We start from the raw sequence: 22696 nt of genomic DNA on the forward strand, positions 1-22696 counted from the left end.
CAAATGTTTAATCCTTTCGATAACCACCAGGGTGAGCTGTTTCCTTAATGAAGAGACACAGGTTTGCTACATTCAGCAACTCATGTGAAGTCACTCAGCCAGGAAAACTCGAGTCAAGTCTAAATCACTCAATGTGTGTTTACCACTCCATATCCAATGACTTCAAATCACCCACACCGTGTATTAATATCACAGGCAGATCACTTTTCTCAAGCATAGTGCTTCTCCACTGCAAACAGCATGCCTTGCCCGTTTACACACTCACTCCTCAGGCTGGCGTTTGCCATCTTTTCACCAGCCTTAGTCCTCTTGTTCCCTTCAAGTGACTTAAGGCCCCTCCGCTGGGGAACAGATATCTCCCAAACACACCACTGCTCCCTGTCAGGGGTACCTTTGCTTAATTTGTTCCCTTTACCTGGACTTCCTGATCTGTTTCTTCCTGTCTAATGTTACCCATCCTCTACAACCCCTCTTCAGTGATGACCTTCAAACACTTTGAAACCTTCCCGATTCTTCCCCAACCAGGTGAAATCTCTCTCCACAGAAGTCTGTATCATTTCTTCCCCAAATATTTACTGAATGCCTGCTGCATGCCAGGTGAAAAGTGAAAGTGAAGTTGCTCAGTTGTGTCAGACTCTTTGCAACCCCATGGACTGTAGCCTACCAGACTTCTCTGTCCATGGGATTTTCCAGGCAAGAGTACTGGAGTGGGTTGCCTTTTCCTTCTCCAGGGGATCTTCCTGACCCAGGGATCGAACCCAGGTCTCCCGCATTGCAGGCAGACACTTTAACCTCGGAGCCACCAGGGAAACCCAGGCAGTTTTCCTTTTTTTTTTTTTTTAAAAAAAAAGATATTTATTTACTCATTTGGCTGTGCCGGGTCTTAGTTGTGGCCCACGAGATCTTAGCTGTAGCGTGCAAACTCTTAGCTGTGGCAAGTGGGATCTAGTTCCCTGACCAAGGATCTAGAAGCCAGGTCCCCTGTACTGGAAGTGCTGCTGCTGCTGCTGCGTAGCTTCAGTCGGGGCCAACCCTGTGCGACCCCATAGACGGCAGCCCACCAGGCTCCCCTGTCCCTGGGACTCTCCAGGCAAGAACACTGGAGTGGGTTGCCATTTCCTTCTCCAATGCATGAAAGTGAAAAGTCAAAGTGAAGTCGCTCAGTCATGTCCAACTCTTCGCGACCCCATGGACTGCAGCCCACCAGGCTCCTCTGTCCATGGGATTCTCCAGGCAAGAGGACTGGAGTCGGGTGCCACTGCCTTCTCCATTGGAAGTGCAGAGCCTAGTGACTGGACCACCAGAGAAGTCCCATATTAGGTGGTGTTCTTGACGGTAAAATATCCATATACATTACGGGAACACTGAACTTGAAGAGAAAACAATTTGCCCAGGTTCTCCCCCAGGATTCAGATCCAGAGCTCCCTATTTCTATACCGCAACTCTGTCCAATCCATCCTAAAACTGCCCTCAGGACAAATGGCTGAGTCCCTTTGTGCTCTGCCCTCAGCCTCCTTTCCTGCGTCAAACGCTGCATCAGTGCTCTGCTCCTGGAGGACAGACGCCAGCTGGACCCCAGCATTGCTGCTTCCTCCCCTCCTTACCCGGATCTCCCTGCTCTCACGGTAAAACTCCTTGTCTTCCATCTTCTCAAACAGCAGAACTCTCCCTGGCCCAGCAGAACAGGCAAATCCCTTTGAATAGGCTGCGATGGCAAACACCTGGGGCAGCGATAGCTGGCTGTGGCTGCTGGTCATCATGACCTGCTCGTAGGAAGGGACCGGGGAAGTGACTGCTGGAAATTCAATCAGGCTGGAAAAGAAAATAGCACACACAGATAACAGAGACGATTCCAAGGAGACGAACTGTGCCAGCGATGAGAAAGAAGGACTGTCCTTGGGTGTGGGAGTGTGGCTCAGATGGTAAAGAACCTGCCTGCAATGCGGGAGACCCAGGTTCCATCCCTGGGTCAGGAAGATCCCCTGGAGAAGGGCATGGCAACCCACTCTGGTATTCTTGTCCAGAGAATCTAATGGACAGAGGAGCCTGGCAGGCTACAGTCAATAGTGTAGCCAAGAGTTGGACACAACTGAAGAGACTTAGCATGCATGCAGATGGGAGAAACCACTCAGCATGAGCCCCCTTCCCATGGCCTAAATGTGCCCCTTTGGCTGGGAGTGCTGCTGGGGCTCCATGGGAGATGGAAGGTTATACGCTTATATGGAAATCTTGCAATCCTCTGTGGTCACTGTTTTTATTATCATACTCATTTTGTTGTTTAGAAAAAAGTGGCTCAGAGGGGTCATTTCCAAGATCACACAATTAGTAAGGGGAAGACCTGAGATTTAAATCCAGGTTTTGGCTTCCTTCCCTCCCTTCCCTCCCTTTCCCTTTCTTTCCTTCCTTCCTTCTCTTCTTCCTCCCCTTTCCCCTCCCTTCCTTTCTTTCTTTCATTCATTTATGCATATTTGCATTCACTCATTCATTCATATAACATTTACCAGAGTTATGTTAATGACTCTGTGAAACAATGATAAATAAGTCGACCCAGTTCCTAAGCTGATGGTCTAGGGGGGCGTATGATAAGGACCGTCAGGGACTGCTGAGTAGGATGGCAGTGGCCGGTTATCAGCTAACAAGAAAACCTAAGGACAGATATAGAAGAACAGCTGTCTGAGATGAGCAGAGGCTGAGGGCTCCCAGCTGAGACCGGAAGGACAAAGAGGGATGTGGCAGTGTCCAGAGGAGTGGGGTCAGTGTAGGGGCAGACTGAGCCCAGAAGTAGGAGACTGCATGAGGGATATGCGGTAGACAGAGGCAAGGGCTGATGCTGCAGATATAGAGAAGTGTCAGAGCAGCAGGGACATGTGGGCCAAGGTCAAGAGTGAGCTTTATCCTTGGAGTCCTGGACTCACTCAAAGATGGAGAACACAGCAAACTGGAGGGAAATGGCCTTATTAGGAAGTTCTCAACATAATCATGACAAAAAGGAAATGTCATTGGCATGGGAGTGGTACAAATGGGTGAACCCAAAGACACTGAAGAAGAGGAATCTACAGGGTGTTGTCTTGATTGCAGGCTTGGGTATTGGGATCAGACATCTGGCTTTGAATCCTGGCCTGTTACTTAACAGTGCTGTGATCCTGGGTGAGGCATTCAACCTCTTGGAGTCTACGATATGGGTGTGATAATAATATGTACTATGTAGGGTGGGTAAGGCTCGAACGAGGTTATGCACAGAGTGTCTAGGGCAGTGTCTAGACCACACAATGGTGCTGTCCAACCTGAGTGAGAGATGACTATGATCGGCTGCAGCAGAGTTGGAACTGGCAGCTTCATCCTGAGCCCCTTCTCTGGTCCCTACACTTCTGTCACATCGACTGACATTTCCTGGTATTTCCTTATTAGTCTGCTGCTTCCTATCGAATTATAAGGTCCTAAGGACGGTGTCCCCAGCATTTAGCAAGATGCCTTGCACATTGCAAAGGCTTGATGGATATTTATTTAATTGATTTAGTAAACTGGGAAGCCAGTAGAAAACATATTTTCAAAAATAGGTAGTTTTGAAGACTAAGTCATACCAGCCTGTGAAACTGTTAGTTGTTCAATTGTGTCTGACTTTTTGTGACCCTCATGGACTCTAGCCCACCAGGCTCCTCTGTCCGTGGAATTCTCCAGGCAAGGATACTGGAGTGGGTAGTCATTCCCTTCTCCAGGGGATCTTCCCAGCTCAGGATTGTCTCCTGCATTGCAGATGGATTCTTTACCATCTGAGCCACCAGGGAAACACTTATAAAATGAGGTTAGGTATAAAAATAAAAATAGTTGTACCTAGGTTATGGTTAGAAACATCAAATTTGACCCTGAATATGGATGAACACTAGAAAAGATAAAGGAATGATTTTTAAAGAGTGCTGTTTTAGGGGTGTTGCTATTGGCAAGATGAGTGTGTTTTTCTAAGAGCTCCAGCCCAGAGGGCATTGTTACCTCTCTGATTCCTGGATCACCCCCAGGTTCTTTGTCTCGCTGGTGGGCTCCTTGACCACGATACTTGTCTCCCAGCGTTGATCTCCAGATTCAAAGAGGAAGAGTCTGCCTGTATCAGTGCCAGCAATAATCTTGTCATCAGACACCCAGGTGTGGGCGAGATAATTTTGGGGTTCTCCCCTCTGAAAATTAGTTTGCTTCAGGGTTCCCTCGGCAAAACGGAGAAGCTTAAACATCCCATTTCCAGTGATACAAATCTGCGTGTTATCCTGGGGATTGAAGCTCACCTGTAAAATATGAAAGAATGAAAGAAAAAGAGACATAAAACTAAACTTGATGGAATTATTTCCCATTTAACTAATTATTAGTTAGTCCAAGTAGTTCTCAGGATCCTTTCAGTTCAGTTCAGTCACTCAGTTGTGTCCGACTCTTTGCGACCCCATGAATTGCAGCACGCCAGGCCTCCCTGTCCACCATCAACTGCCGCAGTTCACCCAAACCCACGTTCATCGAGACAGTGATGTCATCCAGCCATCTCATCCTCTGTCGTCCTTTTTTCCTCCTGCCCCTAATCCCTCCCAGCATCAGAGTCTTTTCCAATGAATCAACTCTTCGCATGAGGTGGCCAAAGTACTGGAGTTTCAGCTTTAGCATCAGTCCTTCCAAAGAACACCCAGGACTGATCTCCTTTAGAATGGACTGGTTGGATCTCCTTGCAGTCCAAGGGACTCTCAAGAGTCTTCTCCAACACCATAGTTCAAAAGCATCAATTCTTTGGCACTCAGCCTTCTTCACAGTCCAACTCTCACATCCATCCATGACTACTGGAAAAACCTTGACTAGAGGCTTGACTAGACAGACCTTTGTTGACAAAGTAATGTCTCTGCTTTTGAATATGCTGTCTAGGTTGGTCATAACTTCCTTTAAACATCACTAAATCATATAATTTTAAGACATATTTGATAAGAGGACAGATCTATGTCCATTATATTTATAGGCTCCATGAGTCAAATTAGGAAACCTTCAAAAGTCATCTGATGAAGACCAAAAAGCAGGATGAGCAGGTCTTGACAGTCACCATACTCTGTGTTAGCAAAACAGAACGAAAGCTCAGCTAAAACAGACAAATGAGGGTCAGGCAGGTTTCTGTGGCCTGTCCAGGGAGAAGGAGCCACATGTCAGGGACTAGGCCTCCTTTACCTTTACCTTCATCCCCATTTGCAGTCACAGTCAATCTGTCACCCACACTGGATGGTGAGCACCTGTAGGGGCTGTGCCTTTTTCATCTCTGTATCTCCGGTGGCAGGTTCAGAGCAGGCATCCAGTGAATGTTTCCTGAATCTGTTTGAGACAAGGTGCTCCCTGCTCTGACTAGGATGCTGTAGCATGCCTTACTTGGAGAAGGAAATGGCAACCCACTCCAGTATTCTTGCCTGGAGAATCCCAGGGATGGCGGAGCCTGGTGGGCTGTTGTCTATGGGGTCGCACAGAGTCGGACACGACTGAAGCGACTTAGCAGCAGCAGCAGCATGCCTTACTATGACCTGGATGAAATAATCTTCAGGCTGTACTTGTCTTTGCTCTGATTCTGTAATCACCAAGCAACCTGTTGATTAACAATTTCACTTCTCAAGGGAGGAAACACACTGGATAGATGATGTGTGTTCTGGTTGTGACATGCTGGTTCACACGCCAGCCTCTTGTGAGAATAACAGAGTCTGTGCCCAAGAAGCTGATTAGCCAGTATCTCTGAACCTGAACAGAATTGTGCGTGGACCTGTACAATTGAGCACTAGATCTCAGACCAGGTTGACTGCTCCAAGCAAAGCCTCCTTGGGACCCAACCAGCCTCCTGACACATCCTCTGCATTTTACCCTCAGAGCACAATAGAAAGTTCTGCTCCTCACATAACTGCAATTTCATGGATAGCTTCCTAAACATTTATGACCTCACACCACTTTCCTGAAGTCTTCCCACTGCCCAGAAATGCTTCCCAGTAGAGGCCAGGTCTGGGGAGAGAGAGCAAATTGATCAAATTGCCTCTGAACCTGACTTGTGCCTAGTAAGCAGTTCTGAGCCAAAATAAAGAACATAGACCCTAGGGTCAGGGAGTCCTGGTTCTGCTAAATTGTTGGAGCCTCAGTTCCTTCATCTTTAAAACAGAGACAATAATTATGTATACTTTATATAGTGTTGTTTGGCAAATTTCCAAATGCATTTTAAGAAATCAGCACTATTCCTGGCACATAGAAAGCATTCAGTGAGAGACAGCTTGTACTATTTTTAAATAATTTGCATAATATTTGTTATTCTGGGCAATACCTGATAGACAGCATTGTTCTGAGTGTCGATTCTAACAATGGCCATGACTTTCTGTTTTTCCCACAGCCAATAGACAAGGTTTGATTCTGGAGGTGAAGTCTGAGTCAAGAGGTATTTGGAGTCTGGAGAAAAAGCCATGCAAATAAACTTCTGAACTGGGAAGTCAAAACTATTAAGGATTTTGCGCTTCCGGCAGGGGATGGCTGACAGTTCATAAATGGTGATGACAGGTTTATCTTGCACCGTCTCCGAGACAGCGAGGTAGCGCCGATTGGGACTGATAGCCAAGGCCAACATGCCCTGACTCTTGTCTGAGCCTGCAAACAGAGGAGAGGGGCTGATGAGGGGCGACCATGCATTCACCGAGATTCAGCACAAACCAGGCACCGTGGTGGGTGCTGCCGAGGCAACAGGAGAAAAGTGCAGAAACAGGTAACCGTGGATCCCTGTATCCTTCAGTACAGCTGTGCCTTGGCTATTTTGAAAATAACTACGATGGGCCCCTCACTGAGGCCGTGGTGGGAGAAGTCAGGGAAGGATTCCTAAAAGAGGACAAAGTGAGAACAGGATGGGGGGTGGGCAGGTCAGGAGGGGCAAAGGTGTGGACGTGAGAAAGGGTGTAGATGGTGGGGGAACTACACACAGTGGGCGACGGCTGAGCATCCTCTGTGAGCCAGGGATGACCTAGATGGGTCTGGAAGGTGCAGCAGGGTCAGATAACAGGCCTTTATGCCCTAAACAGCCAGCACTCCATATTCTTCCTCCACTTTTCGCTCAGTCATGTCCGACTCTTTGCGACCCTATGGATTGTAGCCTCCCAGGCTTCTCCATCCATGGGGTTTTCCAGGCAAGAATACTGGAGTGGGTTGCCATGAGTTTTCGTAAACTCCGGGAGTTGGTGATGGACAGGGAGACCTGGTGTGCTGCAGTTCATGGGGTTGCAAAGAGTCGACACAACTGAGCGACTGAACTGAACTGAAATTCATTTATATATTCCTTTGTCCACTGTATTCATTTATTTGTGTATTATTGGGTTTCTGGGATATTTATACTAGGGCTAGCTTATTTTTGTAATCATATCTTTATTATGTGTTTGGATACCTTGCAAAGTACAATCTCAAGGAAAGAGGGAGAAAAAAGGAAATGATAAATTTGATTCTGGATATATTGTGTGTGAGATACGTACTGTGGAACTTTCAGGTAAAGAGGTCTTAGCAGGCAGCTTGATATGATGAAAGCTAGGGGAGAAGTTTGGACTGAAATACAGATCGGAGGTAAAAGTCATGGTGGGGCGTTGAAAGTGTGAGTGTAGACAAGACTGCCAGGAGAAGGCAATGGACAACAGGTTACTTCCCTCCTCTGTGCTTCTGTACCAGGGCTGTGCCTGGTCTAGCAGGTGTCCTGCTCGTTTACATAGTCCCAGTGCTCATTTGAATACATACCTGCCCCCACTACAATGCTGAGAGCTCCTGGAGGCCATGGGCCCTGGCTTTCTGGCTTATTCATTCTTTTAATCACTAGGGCCTGACTCCCCAGTGTGTGCTTAACATGTGCTGACTGACTGCAGTTTGTAAATACTTTTCTGTTGTTTTAACCTAGTTGATGACTGACTTCTCCTTGAAATATGTTTACCTCCTATATGGATTTCCTCTTTTTGGCTACTCCTCCAAAGACTCTTTTCCAGGTTCTTCCTCATTTCCTGGCACTTAATGTAGGAAGGCCCCACAGCCCAATCTTTATCCTTCTTTTCTTTCACAAATGTATTTACTCCCTGGGTGATCTAATCCATTCTAAGGATGTTTTTAAAAAATTATTTTTTGGCCATGCTGCAAGCGTGTAGGATCTTAAGTTCCCTGACTGGGGGTTGAACCCATGTCCCCCGCATTGAAAGTGCAGAATTAACCACTGGACCACCAGGGAAGTCCTCATTCTAAGGACTTTGTATTTCACCTCTATGCTAACAACCTTCAAATTTTTATCACCAGCCAGGGCCTCTTTCTCTTGAATCCACAATCGACATCAATTGAAACTGAAAAAGTGTTAGTTGCTCAGTCGTGTCTGAGTCTTTGCTACCCCATGGATTGTAGCCTGCCAGGCTCTTCTGTCCATGGAACTCTCCAGGTAAGAATTGATATCAAAGTGCTCACTTAAGATCCTATTTGCATATCTAGCAGGCATCTCAGTCTTCCCATGTCAAACACTTAACATTCCACACAAAACCTGCTCCTTCTGCAGTCTTTCCTATCTCTATTAGCAGCAACTCCATCCTTTCAGTTGCTCAGGCCAAAACCCTGTTTCTTCCTTTTCTCTCCCAACTACATCAGGTCGATGAGGAAACCTGTCACCCCCACTTTCAAAATAGAGCCAGGCTTTGATATCTTTCCACCATCCCTGTTACCTGCTACCTGCTCCAAGCCACTATGTTCTCCCACCTGGATTACATCAATGGTCCTTCAGCTGGTCTCCTATTTCCTCTCTTGCCCTTCCTTAAATCTATTCTCTGAACAGTAGCCAGAAGGAACCTTTTGAAACATAAGTCAGATCATGTCTCTCTGCTCAGAATCCTCCATTCCAGCTTCTCATTTTACTCAGAGTAGGAGCCCTTGATCTCAAAGCCCATGTGATGTCGCTCTGCTTACTTCTCTGCTTCAGCTTTCACTCCTCCTCCTCTATTCACTCTGCTCCAGGCATGCTGGGTTCTTCACTATTCCCCTAACACACTCAGCACCCTCCTAACCCAGAGCCGAAAAGATGAAAGGTAAATGCGGAGTGTATCAAAGAGATAATATAGGAGAATATATTAATAAGTTTGAGTAAGGTTGATAAATATGATTTCATTAAAACCAAGAATTTCTCTCCATCAAGATACCATAAGGAGGAAGAAAACACAAGCCCCAAACTGGGAGAAATTTGTAGTATGTATACATCTGACAGAGGCTTAGCATACAGAAAATATAGAGGGACCACAAATCAGTAAGAAAATTACCCCCCAAAACATAGAAAATGGATAAAAGATTTAAACAAGACATTGCACAGAAGATTAAACAGGAGTAGCCCCTTAATCATGTGAAAAGATACTCATCCTCATTAGTAGTAGGTAAATGCACAAAGCATTAGAAGTAGAACAATAGCAAGGGGTGGTGAGGTTGTGGGGTAACAGCAGTGTGAACTAGTACTGCCACACCACTGTTTTGGTGTGTGCCCTGGAGAATCTCTGCACTAGTAGATGAGACCACTTGAATGCAAGAATGCTTACAGCAGCATGGTTTGAAATAGCAAAACAAATGAAAGTGAAAGTCACTCAGTTGTGTCTGACTCTTTGCAACCCCATGGACTGTGGCCTGCCAGGCTCCTCTGTCCATGGAGTTCTCCAGGCCAGAACACTGGATTGGGTAGTTGCTCCTTTCTCCAGGGGATCTTCCCAACCCAGGGGTCAAACACAAGTCGAACCCCATGTGATCGAACCCTCATTGCAGGCGGATTCTTTACCATCTGAGCCACCAGAGAAGCAAAAAAAAAAAAAAAAAAAAAAATGTTGGTTCTGAAATATTCATCAACACTAGAATGGATAAATATACTTGAGACATTAGAGTCATATGAGGGAATACTGCATAGTAATAAAAAGAACTCAGTTAGCATGTACAAAAGGCATGAAGCTCACAGTATGTTGTTAAACAAGAGAAGCAAGTCACAGAATACATACACTACCATTACATTTGTACGAAGTTGAAAGTAGCACAAACAAAAACAATATCTTACATAAGGCCAGACAGATAAATATGTGGTAAAACTATACAGAGAAATCAGGGAATAATTACAAATTCCAGGATGGAGTGAGAGTGGGCACATGGGAGATGAATGAAGTCAGGGAGAAGCACTGGAACTGGTAATGTACTATTTGCTCTCCTTTTGGTAGATTTTCAAAGCTTCATTTTACTATAGTTCTTTAAATACTACACATATGTAGTATACAGTCTTTTGTATGCATGTCACAATAAAAGAGATCGAGTGCAGAAAACAGTGGAAAAGAGTGGCGAAGGTATGGAAATCATGTATATCATTAGCAGGACCAATGTGAACAAACCCAAACGTTACAGTATACAAATGGTTATTTCTGACCTGGGGTAAAATCTCTAGTGTTTTCATCACAAATGGATTCAAAAGGTCTGTAATGAAAGTGGTGTACTCTAGAAAACGGTTAGAGAAGTCAAAAAGCAGCCCTGGTGATGGCAAGGAGAGTGATAATGAAGATGCATGAAACTCTTCAAAAGAATTTTTTTCCATTAGGTCACAGTGAAAATAAGTACCTTTAAATTAACAGGATTTTACATGTGACTTTATGGATGACTCATTAATCTATACATTAAAATAAGGCAAGTAGACATGTATTTCTTTTACATCTATAAAACTATATGTATATTCAAGTTGTCCAAAAAAAGTTTTCTTTCAATCGTCCTATTGGGATTATGGTGTTACATTTGGTTCACACGGTTACCTAGGTGTCAGATTGGAAACAGTTTTACCTGGAATGAATTTTTGCCATTTCTGATCCACATTGTACTTCACACAGTGATTTCCTGAAGGAAATATAATGATCTGTTCATCGAAGAAGAAGACATTGTTGGACACGTGGGATCGAAGACCGAAAACATGCAGCGACTGAGCTACCACAGTGGACATGGTCGGGTAGTTCCGCTAAAGATGCAACGCAGCTAGTGAGCACCGACACGCGCGAAACCGCGCCCACCCGGCCTCACCCGCCCCGCGACAAGCCCGTGGCTCCGCCTCCGAACTGCTCCTCCGCCCCCTCCCCTTAGCAATCTCCGCGGGTGCCCCAGACCCGGCTCCCGCGTCTGCTCGTTCCTTTCGCCCTCGCGGCTTCCTGCTCCTCTGGACAACCCCCAGGGATCTCTCCCAGCTGTAAGCTTCTGCTCTCTGGATAACCAGACCACGCGTGTGTCCAGTGTACTACCCCTACGAATCCGAAGCAACCCCGCACTCACCGACGCCGGAGCGGTTCCTATAGCAACGGCAAGCCGGAAGTATGTCAGCACCCGGAAGCGGAAGTCTTTTGCTCAGAGAGCGCAGGAGCCGCTGTTTGGTCCCGTGTGGTTCGAGTGCACGTGGGTCCGCTGCAGGAGGGCAGGGGGCTGCAAAGCGGCAGCGGCGAGGGGCGCCCTTTTCCAGGCGCGGGGGGCTCAGGCTACTCCGCGTCCTCCGGTAGGTGTGGACTCGCGCGCGGTGAGATGGACACCCCCCCGCTCTCAGGTTCGGACTCCGATTCTGATGACTCTCTTGTCACAGACAGAGAGGTAGGTATCATCCGAGCTCGCGCGGCTGCGCGAGGAAGAGGGTTCCTCACTCTCTCGTTCTCACCGGAGAACGTGCCGTGTAGTTGCAGGAGGCGTTTTCCCGAGGGCTTCTGAAGCCAGGCCTCAACGTGGTGCTAGAGGGGCCGAAGAAGGCCGTAAACGACGTGGTGAGTTCGGGCGCCCGGTCGGAGGATGCTAGACTTGGGATGCGCGCGAGGCACTGTTGTGCTCCAGAGACTGCGTTCTAGTTCTAGGAAAGACACAACCTGCGCATTGCCAAGAGTGTCAACTACCTGTCGGGGTCTTGGAGGTTGGCACTTCATTTGTTGGCCTGTTACCTTTTTGTGAGCTTGGTGTCTGAATTTCCTAGAATGGCCTGAAGCAGTGTTTGGCTGAATTCAAGCGGGATCTGGAATGGGTTGAAAGGCTTGATGTGACTCTGGGTCCGGTACCAGAAATCGGTGGATCTCAGTCGACATCTCAGAACCAGGATCCGAAAGCTGTTGATCCAGAAGATGACTTTAAGCGTGAGATGAGCTTGTATGTATGCTTTCAAGTGTGGGAAAGGTTGTGGGTCCCTGTGCTAGAGAGTGGGGAGAGGGTGGAATCCGTGAGCATGTGTTCCTTCGAGGTGTCCTAAGCCTGGGAGTAGGGAGGAAAGCTTCTTTGGACTAAGGAGCAGGAGATGCTCCGTGGTTGAGAGAAAGGCCCCGTGGTCCAGCAGTCACAATTTAAAGTCCAGTTTATTTTCAAATACTAAGTTTTAAATTTTTTTGTGCAGTTGATTATGAGAACAAAACGTTGCTTATGTGGGATCCTTATATAGACTTTTTTTTTAGTGACTAAATAAGAATGTGTAATTGGCATTTGTAAGTTAGTGAGCACTTCTAAAGTGGTCATTCTGTTAAACTACTAATTCATTTTAAGCAATACTCCCCACCCCTTTTAAAAGAGTGTACATCTAAATTTCTCCTGAGTTAATGAGGTTTTATTACCATTTTTGTTTGTGTGTGTGTTCTTGCTGGTGGAGGTCAGGTGTTGCGGGCTCTTCCGACCTTGGATACCTTATGAGAGGCAGTCAGAAGGATGTAAGACCTCTCTGCCTTAGCTTATTTCACACTTTGTCCTACATCTGCAGCTACCGTCAAGCCCAGGCAGCGGTGCTTGCAGTATTGCCCCGCCTCCATCAGCTCAAAGTGCCTACCAAGCGGCCTACGGATTATTTTGCAGAGATGGCCAAGTCTGATCAGCAGATGCAGAAGGTAAGAAATGGAAAAGGTTTTCTCTGGAAGACTGAAGCTTTGTACTTAAGTCTATACAGCTGGCTTGTCTCCCTTAATGTTCAAACAAACAAAGGCATAACCACATTAATAGGGAGCCAGTTGTCAGAGGAAAATTATTATCTCAGTTACCTATGTCAGATTCATGCTAATCAACACCAGTTGGACAAATGTAAGGTTGACTTTTTCCTAATAAAAACAGTTAAGGGAGGAAGATAATGTAACAAGTGTGGTCCCTAAGATAAAGATGATCTTTATGCATCTCCTAGCTGGCATGGTCATGGCATGGTGTTTGGAAGAGACAACAGTTCTTTCCTGCCGTTGCCGGGGCAGCATTATAACTTGTAGACAGTTACCTTTCTCTGAGCCTCAGTTTTTCTCTGCTCTAGAATGAAGGATTAATATATGGCTCAGATTTGGCATAATTTACAGTTAGGTAAGTTAAGTTAAGGCTAGTTAAGGCTATGGTTTTTCCAGTAGTCATGGATGGATGTGAGAGTTGGACTACAAAGAAAGCGGAGTGCTGATGAATTGATGCTTTTGAACTGTGGTGTTGGAGAAGACTCTTGAGAGTCCCTCGGACTGCAGGAAGATCCAACCAGTCCGTCCTAAAGGAAATCAGTCCTGAATATTCATTGGAAGGACTGATGCTGAAGCTGAAACTCCAATCCTTTGGTCACCTGATGTGAAGAGCTGACTCATTGGAAAAGACCCTGATGCTGGGAAAGATTGACGGCAGGAGGAGAAGGGGACGACAGAGGATGAGATGGTTGGATGGCATCACCGACTCAGTGGATATGAGTTTGAGTAAACTCTGGGAGTTGGCGATGGACAGGGAGGCCTGGTGTGCTGCAGTTCATGGGGTCACAAAGAGTTGGACACAACTGAGTGATTGAACTGAACTGAACTGAACTGAACTGAACAGTTAGGTAGAATTTGGTCCTTATTCAACTTTGAGAGGCAGAGAATTACCAATGTCTAATCCAAGATATATCTAAATAGTTCCCTTGGGTCTCAAGCTGGATTTTCTTGTCTCAGTGGTACTCAAGGAAGCTAATCTAGAGACGAACCCAGACCCATTTCTGCACATTCAAATTCATAACTGTTCATTCTTTAACTAAAATGTATATGTTTAATGCAAACGGCTAGGTACCTGATATCTTTTTGAGTTTTTATAGTGCAGATGGTATACTGGAGAAGGAGGCTAAAGCTGCATACTGGTTTCACCACAGTCTGCATACGGTATGGATGGAGAGAACTTAGTCTTTTCTCCTGATTCAGAGGCAAGCAAGCTGTTTTGTTTAACAGAGCAAACAGCACACTGGGAATAAGAAGGTCACCTTGATGTTGTGGTTCCAAGGCTGAGACTTTTGGTGTCTTGAATAAAGGTGTTAGCCTTTGGGCCTTTTTGTCCTTGTGTGTGAAACACAGGGCTTGGAGTAGATGATTCACAAGGTTCCTTTGAACTCCACAGTGTGTCTGCTCCCTGCTGCATGCACCCTAAGCAGCTTCCGTGCCATTTTCAATTAACATAAGCTGACAACATTTTGTGTTTTAGATTCGACAGAAACTGCAGGCTAAACAGGCCGCCATGGAGAAGTCGGAAAAGGCTAAGCAGCTGCGAGCACTTAGGAAATATGGAAAGAAGGTGGGAAGGACAACAGACAGGGATGGGGCCAAGGGTGTTTGTCCATAGATTGCCTGGTCTGAGTTGGTTCTGTGCCTGGTGTGTGTTCCATTGTGTGTTTACTATCTCATAGCAGCGTGGGTTGCTAGTGTCCACAAACACAATCCCTCCTGGACACCTCTGTGTCACCAGAAGTAGTATGGTCACTATAAGCGAGTCAGGCACTTCTCTGGGCTGTACTTTACATACTTGTACTGTGAAGAGCTGGGTCCAGATCAGTGGTTTCCAAACCTGACCTCCCAGCACAGTCTGATGGGGCATAGTTTTGTTTGACCAGGGAACATTGGGCAATGTCTGGAGGCATTTTTGGTGGTCAGCACCTTGGAGGGGAGTGTGCAGTTGGCAGCTTGTGGGTGGAGAGCAGGGAGGCTTCTAAACATCCTGCAATGCATAGGACAGGCCATGCTTCCCCCTGACAAAGAATGATCCTGTCCAAACTGTCATAGTGTTGGGATGGATAAATCCTGCCTTAGAGTTTAAGCATCTCTTTTTATCCTTAAAGTTTTTTTTGGTTTGTTTTTTGGGGAGATTGTTTTCTCTGTTGATATTTTCATGCCTAGCAACAGTGGTTTAGGTATTTAGTCTGCCCAGATATAATTAGGGTGAGAATTGGATGTTGATGTAAACATGATTTGTGCAGTTTTGTAGCAGGTTGTGTCATGGGTAAGAATGCAGACTGCCTGGGTGTGAATCTCAGCTCCACACTTGCTGTGTGCCTTAGGCAAATTATAGTGTCTCTCTGTGGTTCGTTTTGGGGTCATAACAATTTCTGCTTCACCGGGTTGTTGGGATGAGAAGTTGAGACTCTACTTAGAGCCTTAACGTGGTTGTGGCACACAGTCAGTGCTCAGTGGTGGTCACAGCCTGGTCACTGAGAGACTGTAGACATTTGGAGTCCTGGTTTGGAGTGGGTGTAACAGTCCTGTGTCCACATCCAGGTGCAAACAGAGGTTCTTCAGAAGCGGCAGAAGGAGAAATCACACATGATGAGTGCCATTAAGAAATATCAGAAAGGTGAGTGTCTTCTCTCATAAGGCTGCAGGGGAGCCGGGGTGCCTGCTGATTCTATCAAACACATCTGAAGGCTGGATTGATTTGGAATTGTTGGACCTCACATTTGGGAATGGTGTGGGGAGCAAGATGTGCCTCTTAATACCAATTCCATAAGTAACATCCTTCTTTTGAAGTTGAATCTTTTTTTTAAAACACTGTGGTGCTGATCAAAGTACTTCACTCCCAGGTTTCTCTGATAAACTGGACTTCCTTGAGGGAGATCAGAAGCCTGTTGCACGGAGCACGAAAGAAGGAGCCAAAGGCCAGCAAATGAAGAAGGGGTGAGTGCTACATTCTGTTTTGGTGGCGGTGCGTGCAGGGCCACAGTTCCTGGTGTGGCCTCAGTTCCTGGTGTGGCCTCAGTGCACGGAGTGTGGCTGTGCCTGCGGCCAGACCTATGGGCCCTGTGATGGGCCCGTTCAGCCACATCAGTTCTTGAAGGTTCAAGTGAGGTGATTTCAGTGAATACACAGTAGAAGTTGATTCCTCATGTGTGAGGGTTGTGTGCAGACCTAGTGTTCTGATCTGGGTTCTGTCTCTCCTTAGGGTAGTTTTGAGCAAGTTACTTCACCTTCCTAAATGTTAATTTCCTCATCTGTGAAAATGAAAAAAAAATTGTAAATACCTCTTATATTAGAAAGATTAAAAGGGATAATGTTGGATATTATTATTGGTTCTTTTTGTTCACCTTTATGCATTCCTGGACACCCATCCTGAGGAGAATGATCATATCTGTATAATATAGTCCATGCTGTGATAGAGGCATTGAGGGAGAAGTCTGGAAATCCATTTTAGAAATATGTGACATGGTCCAGGGGTCAGAGTCTGGGGATGGCTTCCTGGAGAAGGGTTCACCGGAGCTTAGTCTGAAAGATGAGTAGGAATTAACCAGGAGAACAGGAGAGACATGGGTTTGGGGAAGATGGAAGAACATGAGTGAGCAGAAGTGTAGATACGAGAACAGCAGGTTTGTGCGTGAGAAACAGCCAGCATTTGGTGTCATGGGGGTTACCGTGAGGCAGGGAGTGGTGAGGTGTAGCTGGCAGGACCTGGGCTGATTGCAGGGCAGTGTTGTGAGGAGCCTGGGATATTTCCAGCAGTTGAGGAGGTGCTCATGGGCTTTACTCAAAGTGGTGAGCAGGTCATGTTCATGTTTTCAATATTACAGTGGTACTTGTGTAAGTGAGGGAGGCAGGGAAATTGATCAGGGGACTGATAAAAAGTTCAGAGAACAAGGATAATGACCTGAAAGTGGTAATAGGGGTAGAGAAGAGAAAATTGGTTGAAGAAATACTCAAGAGGTCAAATTAGCAGGACTCAGTAATTGAACTGGGTGCAGAGAATGAAAGAAGGAATTATAATGCACTCTAGGTTATAGTGTGGGCAGCTGAGTATATGGTAGAACCACCAACCTCAAGTTAGGCTGTAGATACAGGAGGTGAAACCAGTCTAGGAGGGAGGTGACTATGACTTCGGATATGGTGAATTGAGATTCCTGTGGGATGATCAGTTTTAACATGTATTACACTTGAACATTAACTGCGTTTAATATCCTTGGGAGGACTAGGAACAACTGAGGGTGATTTAATAAGATTTGGTTTAAAAATGGGGCTTCCCAGGTTGCTCAAATGGTAAAGAGTCTGCCTGAAATGCAGAAGACCTCGGTTTGATCCCTTGGAGTGTGGAAGATCCCTTGGAGAAGGGAATGGCAACCCACTCCAGTATTCTTGCCTGGAAAATTCCATGGACAGAGGAGCCTGGTGGGCTACAGTCCATGGGCTCTGAAGATAAATGATGAGCCACATGATAGATCTTTCCCTGATTCTTGCCTTGTTTTCCTGCTTTGGTGGTTAAGGCTGTAGGTAGATGATCTTGTCTGGGGAGTTTATAGAGTAGAAATACTGGGTCAAGGATGAGATTTTGGGTACAGTAGTATCTACAGGCTTCGTTTACAGAGAGGAAACTGAGGGTATGGTTGGATTGTAACATTTGTCAGGATTTGCAGTGTTGAGGGTAACCTATAAGACTGCTCTTTTTCCAGGCCTAATGCCAAGAGACGCTATAAAAATGAGAAGTTTGGTTATGGGGGGAAGAAGAAAGGCTCCAAGTGGAACACTCGTGAGAGCTATGATGATGTATCCAGCTTCCGGGCCAAGACAGCTCATGGCAGGGGCCTCAAGAGGCCTGGAAAGAAAGGACCAAATGTGAGTATGGAGTGAGGGGGCTGGAGCAGCCTCCACTCCCGCCCCTCCCTTCCCCCTCCCTTTCTTTCCTTGTGTCCAGACCCTGGGGCAGAAGGCCAACTGCTGTGTGAACACACGTGGTATTTCCTTTTCTGCAGAAAAGACCTGGAAAACGGACAAGAGAGAAAATGAAGAGCAGAAGACACTGAACAAGCCGCATCTTTGTATACAACCACCAAGAAAAAGAGATAGGGACTTGGGATTTCACAAGGCAATTGGATCCCTTCTGTTAGCTTCTTTTTATAAAAATTCTTTCAATAAACTAAAGAAAAATTTTCAGAGAAATATATATTCTCGGTTAAAAACCCAGGACTAAAAGATTTAGAGGTTACTTTTACATATTAAATAATATTGCCATTTAATGATAATAAATAAACAAGCCCTGTGGAGGTTAAAAGCATGGACTCTGAGGCCAGACTGCCGGGTTTGACACCTGGCTCTGCTGTGTGCTTGCTGTTTGACCCTGGGCAAGTTGATTTTTCTGTGCTCTGTCATCTCTATATAGACATGATAATAGAATCTACCAAAGAGGGTTCCTGTCAGCAGTGAGTTAATATGTGCAAAATGCTTAGCACACTGCCTGCTGTATAATGAAGAGTACATACCCTCGTGGGATTATTTTGCTGGGTGGGGTGGTTCTCCATAATGTCTGCTGAGCCATGTGGTGTGTGGTTATTTGAAGTACTCCAGTGCTGGCTTGGAGCTGTGTGCAGGTTGAACGTTGTGAGCAGGCCATGGTTCATGTTGGGATTTTCTCTGTCTTGAGAGGTAGGAAGGGAAGACAGCTTCCCACCCCTCACCACACCCCACCCCCGCCCCCGCCCCCGCTCCCATTCCAGTTTAGACATTTTGAGGCTACAAATATCTGAGAACTCTAGATGCTTAAGCAGAAAACTCATTTTTGCATGGTCTTCTTGTAGCATCATTGGTACCTAAAAGATCTCTCTGGTTTCCTATGATACTGTTCCTAGAACAGAAAGAATGAGTTTAGTTTTTGTAAACTAATTTCAGTGAACAAAAGTCTAAGCACATAGGTCATATTCTCAGAAGACCACAATGTTTTACCTCAGCCTGTTTTGACAATTTGTACAATAGTAGTGAATAGGGTAATGAATAGTAATTCCAGTTAGGAGCCTTAGCGTAAGAAACTTTGAATTATGAGTGGAACATAGGAGAGTTTTAAGATTGACAGAGTTTACACTAGTAGGGACAAAAGTAAATTACTGATTTGAATACTTCTGTAGGGTTTGGATGATGTACCTTCTTTCCTTTTTTTTCTTTTTATAGCAAATGGAATCACTTTAATTTCAGAGATATACTTTATAGAGCTTATTTATATCACTTTATCATTCCAACTCTTAAAGTATAATTAGGCTACATTCAGTATTAGCTCTCACATTGCTTTAAAATGTAATTCCATGCATGGAAGGATGGGTAGGATGCTAGTAGTTGCCATGACCAAGACCAGGCTGTTCTTGCTTTGTACCAATATGTGTGGACTTCAGCTGTCAGGGTGCCGTATCAATAGCAGTTCCTGGACAACACTGTTTACCTTTCAGTTACCACAATATTGTTAACCGAGTAACTGTGGAAAGTAGAGATTTTGCTGCTGGCTCTTCAGTCCATGAAACCACTGCCTAAAAGATACACAATGGTTAGTGACCCCAAATTGCTTCTGTCAAAGTCTGTGGGTGATGGGTCACTGCACGTGTTACTCAGTGCACGCACAGGTGGCCAAGAGAGCAGTTGTGTTGCCTCCTCCTCTTCAGCAATAAACCCACATGGCATTTCATAAAAGTAAGTAACTGGAAGAGGGAATTGACCAAAGAAATGGAAAGTGACAAAGTTGGAAGTAAAATTGAATAGGACGCAAATGGAGTTATGGGAGGAATATGTTGCCAGGGAATGGAGACATGGCTGCTGTTCCAGGACTAAGAAGAGATGGGGCGAGAGAGCTAGTGAATGTGAACTGAAACAGAATGAGGGAAACGGAGAGGACGGTGTCCCAGAGGAAGTCACCCTGGCAGAAAACTTCACACTAAAGGGACTCTTGGAGGTATTTTGTGACGTTGAAAGTACAAATGATACAATGTTGAAAGCGAATCTGATAGGGATAGAGTAGGATAGTTTACAAGTCCCACTAGAGGATTAAAAATAAGTAATTTTAAAGGAGTTTGGGAGATTTGTAAGTTAATGACCACTCAAGAAAATCCAGTGATCTAGCAACAATCTGTCCTTTATTGTGCCCATCTTTGCATGAAATGCAATAAAGGACAGAAATGGATGGACCTAACAGAAGCAGAAGATACTAAGACGAGGTGGGAAAAATACACAGAAGAACTGTACAAAAAAGATCTTCATGACGCAGATAACCATGATGCTGTGATCACTCACCTAGAGCCAGACATCCTGGAATGCCTTAGTCAAGTGGGCCTTATGAAGCATCACTAAGAACAAAGCTAGTGGAGGTGATGGAATTCCAGTTGAGCTATTTCAAACCTGTGAAATTGCTGTGAAAGTGCTGCACTCAATATGCCAGCAAATTTGGAAAACTCAGCAGTGGCCACAGAACTGGAAAGGTCAGTTTTCATTGCAATCCCAAAGAAGGGCAATGCCAAAGAATGTTCAAACTTGCACTTATTTCAGATGCTAGCAAGAAAATGCTCAAAATTCTCCAAGCCAGGCTTTAATAGTACGTGAACCATGAACTTCCAGATGTTCAAGCTGGATTTAGAAAAGGCAGAGGAACCAGAGATCAAATTGCCAGCATCCGTTGGATCGTCAAAAAAACAAGAGAATTCCATAAAAACATCTTTATTGATTATGCCAAAGCCTCTGACTGTGTAGATCACAACAAGCTGTGAAAAATTCTTTAAGAGATGGGAAATCCAGACCACCTTACCTGCCTCCTGAGAAATCTGTATGCAGGTCAAGAAGCAACAGTTAGAACCAAACATGAAACAAAAGACTGGTTCCAAATAGGGAAAAGAGTACATCAAGGCTGTATATTGTCACCCTGCTTATTTAATTTACATGCAGAGCACATCATGTGAAATGCTCGGTTGTATGAAGCACAAGCTGGGATCAAGATAGCTGGGAGAAATATCAATAACCTCAGATATGCAGATGATACCACCTTTATGGCAGAAAGTGAAGAGGAACTAAGAGCCTCTTAATGGAAGTGAAAGAGGAGAGTGAAAAAGTTGGCTTAAAACTCAACATTCAGAAAAAGATGATCATGGCAAATAGAAGGGGAAACAATGGAAACAGTGACAGACTTTATTTTCTCGGGCTCCAGAATCACTGCAGATGGTGACTGCAGCCATGAAATTAAAAGACACTTGCTTCTTGGAAGAAAAGCTATGACCAACCTAGACAGCATATTAAAAAGCAGAGAGACTGCTTTGCCGACAAAGGCCCATCTAGTTAAAGCTATGGTTTTTCAGTAGTCATGTATGATGTGAGAGTTGGACTACAAAGAAAGCTGAGCATCGAAGAATTGATTCTTTTGAACTGTGGCACTGGAGAAGACTCCTGAGAGTCCCTTGACTGCAAGGAGATCAAACCAGTCAATCCTAAAGGAAATCAGTCCTGAATATTCATTGGAAGGGCTGATGCTGAAGCTGAAGCTCCAATCTTTTGGCCACCTGATGCAAAGAGCTGACTCATCAGAAAAGACCCTGATGCTGGGAAAGATTGAAGGCGGGAGAAGGGGGCAACAGAGGATGAAATGGTTGGATGGCATCAGCAACTCGATGGACATGAGTTTGAGCAAGCTCTGGGAATTTGTGATGAACAGGAAAGCCTGGTGTGCTGCAGTCCATGGGGTCACGAAGAATCGGACACGACTGAGTGACTGAATGGAACTGAGCAACAATCTACGCTACCTTGAAGGAAGACCAGGTGCATCCAAGTGCCAGGCACACTCAAGCCACAAGTCCTGATAGTTAAATTTCTGCCCCTTCCCCCCACCAGTGCCTTAATGTGTACCTACCTGGAAGCTCTCTAAACCTCATGACCAACGTAGATAGCATATTAAAAAGCAGAGGCGTTACTTTGCCAACAAAGATCCATCTAGTCAAGGCTATGGTTTTTCCAGTGGTCATGTATGGATGTGAGAGTTGGGCTGTGAAGAAAGCTGAGTGACGAAGAATTGATGCTTTTGAACTGTGGTGTTGGAGAAGACTCTTGAGAGTCCCTTGGACTGCAAGGAGATCCAACCCGTCCATTCTAAAGGAGATCAGTCCTGGGTGTTCATTGGAAGGACTGATGCTAAAGCTGAAACTCCAATACTTTGGCCACCTCATGCGAAGAGCTGACTCATTTGAAAAGACCCTGATGCTGGGAGGAATTGGGGGCAGGAGGAGAAGGGGATGACAGAGGATGAGATGGCTGGATGGCATCACTGACTCGATGGACATGAATTTGAGTAAACTCCAGGAGTTGGTGATGGACAGGGAGGCCTGTGCTGCGGTTCATGGGGTCGCAAAGAGTTGGACACGACTGTGCGACTGAACAGAACTGAACCTGGGAGCTCCCTAAACCCTGCAGTCTAGGGGCTTTATGGAAATCTCACTTTGTGGGCATTATTGATGAAATCATGGGCCATCAGTGATTAGTTCAATCTTGAGCTCCTCCTCCCTCCCCAGATTTTGGGTGGTGGGGCTGGGAGTTTTAAGTTTCTAAGCAAGGTTTAGTCTTCCTGGGGAGCAGCCCCCATCCTGAAACTATCAAGAAGCTGCCAAGACTCGCCTCATTAGAACAAAAGACCCTCCTACCGCCTCTGTCACTTAAATTACAAAGGATTTAGG

General features: G+C 45.5%; 2 protein-coding genes across 2 annotated transcripts in view; one reads left to right on the forward strand and one right to left on the reverse strand.

Moving 5' to 3' along the window:
* CFAP57 (cilia and flagella associated protein 57) overlaps window positions 1-10990 on the reverse strand; it is a 67591-nt gene extending 56601 nt beyond the window's left edge. Inside the window, exons 1-4 of the mRNA XM_052637683.1 lie at window positions 10834-10990; window positions 6311-6627; window positions 3988-4274; window positions 1605-1812 (exon numbers count right to left, since the gene is read on the reverse strand). Coding sequence (XP_052493643.1) covers window positions 1605-1812; window positions 3988-4274; window positions 6311-6627; window positions 10834-10990 — 969 coding nt within the window. The remainder of the gene's footprint in view (window positions 1-1604; window positions 1813-3987; window positions 4275-6310; window positions 6628-10833) is intronic.
* A 407-nt stretch (window positions 10991-11397) lies between these two features.
* EBNA1BP2 (EBNA1 binding protein 2) lies at window positions 11398-18150 on the forward strand. Its single transcript, XM_052637619.1, has 9 exons — window positions 11398-11622; window positions 11706-11789; window positions 11993-12162; window positions 12761-12884; window positions 14461-14550; window positions 15528-15603; window positions 15830-15923; window positions 17684-17846; window positions 17984-18150. The coding sequence occupies exons 1-9, from the start codon at window positions 11557-11559 to the stop codon at window positions 18032-18034; spliced, it is 918 nt and encodes a 305-aa protein (XP_052493579.1). The 5' UTR covers window positions 11398-11556; the 3' UTR covers window positions 18035-18150.
* Window positions 18151-22696: the final 4546 nt, after the last annotated feature.

Source organism: Budorcas taxicolor, chromosome 3, assembly GCF_023091745.1.
Source record: "Budorcas taxicolor isolate Tak-1 chromosome 3, Takin1.1, whole genome shotgun sequence".
Lineage (NCBI taxonomy): Eukaryota > Metazoa > Chordata > Mammalia > Artiodactyla > Bovidae > Budorcas > Budorcas taxicolor.

Coding starts and splice junctions, on each gene's coding strand:
- EBNA1BP2 (XM_052637619.1), top strand. CDS start 11,557: ATGGACACCCCCCCGCTCTCAGGTTCGGACTCCGATTCTGATGACTCT. Junction 11,790..11,992: donor AGAAGGCCGTAAACGACGTG/GTGAGTTCGGGC, acceptor TGAATTTCCTAG/AATGGCCTGAAGCAGTGTTT. Junction 12,163..12,760: donor TTTAAGCGTGAGATGAGCTT/GTATGTATGCTT, acceptor CTACATCTGCAG/CTACCGTCAAGCCCAGGCAG.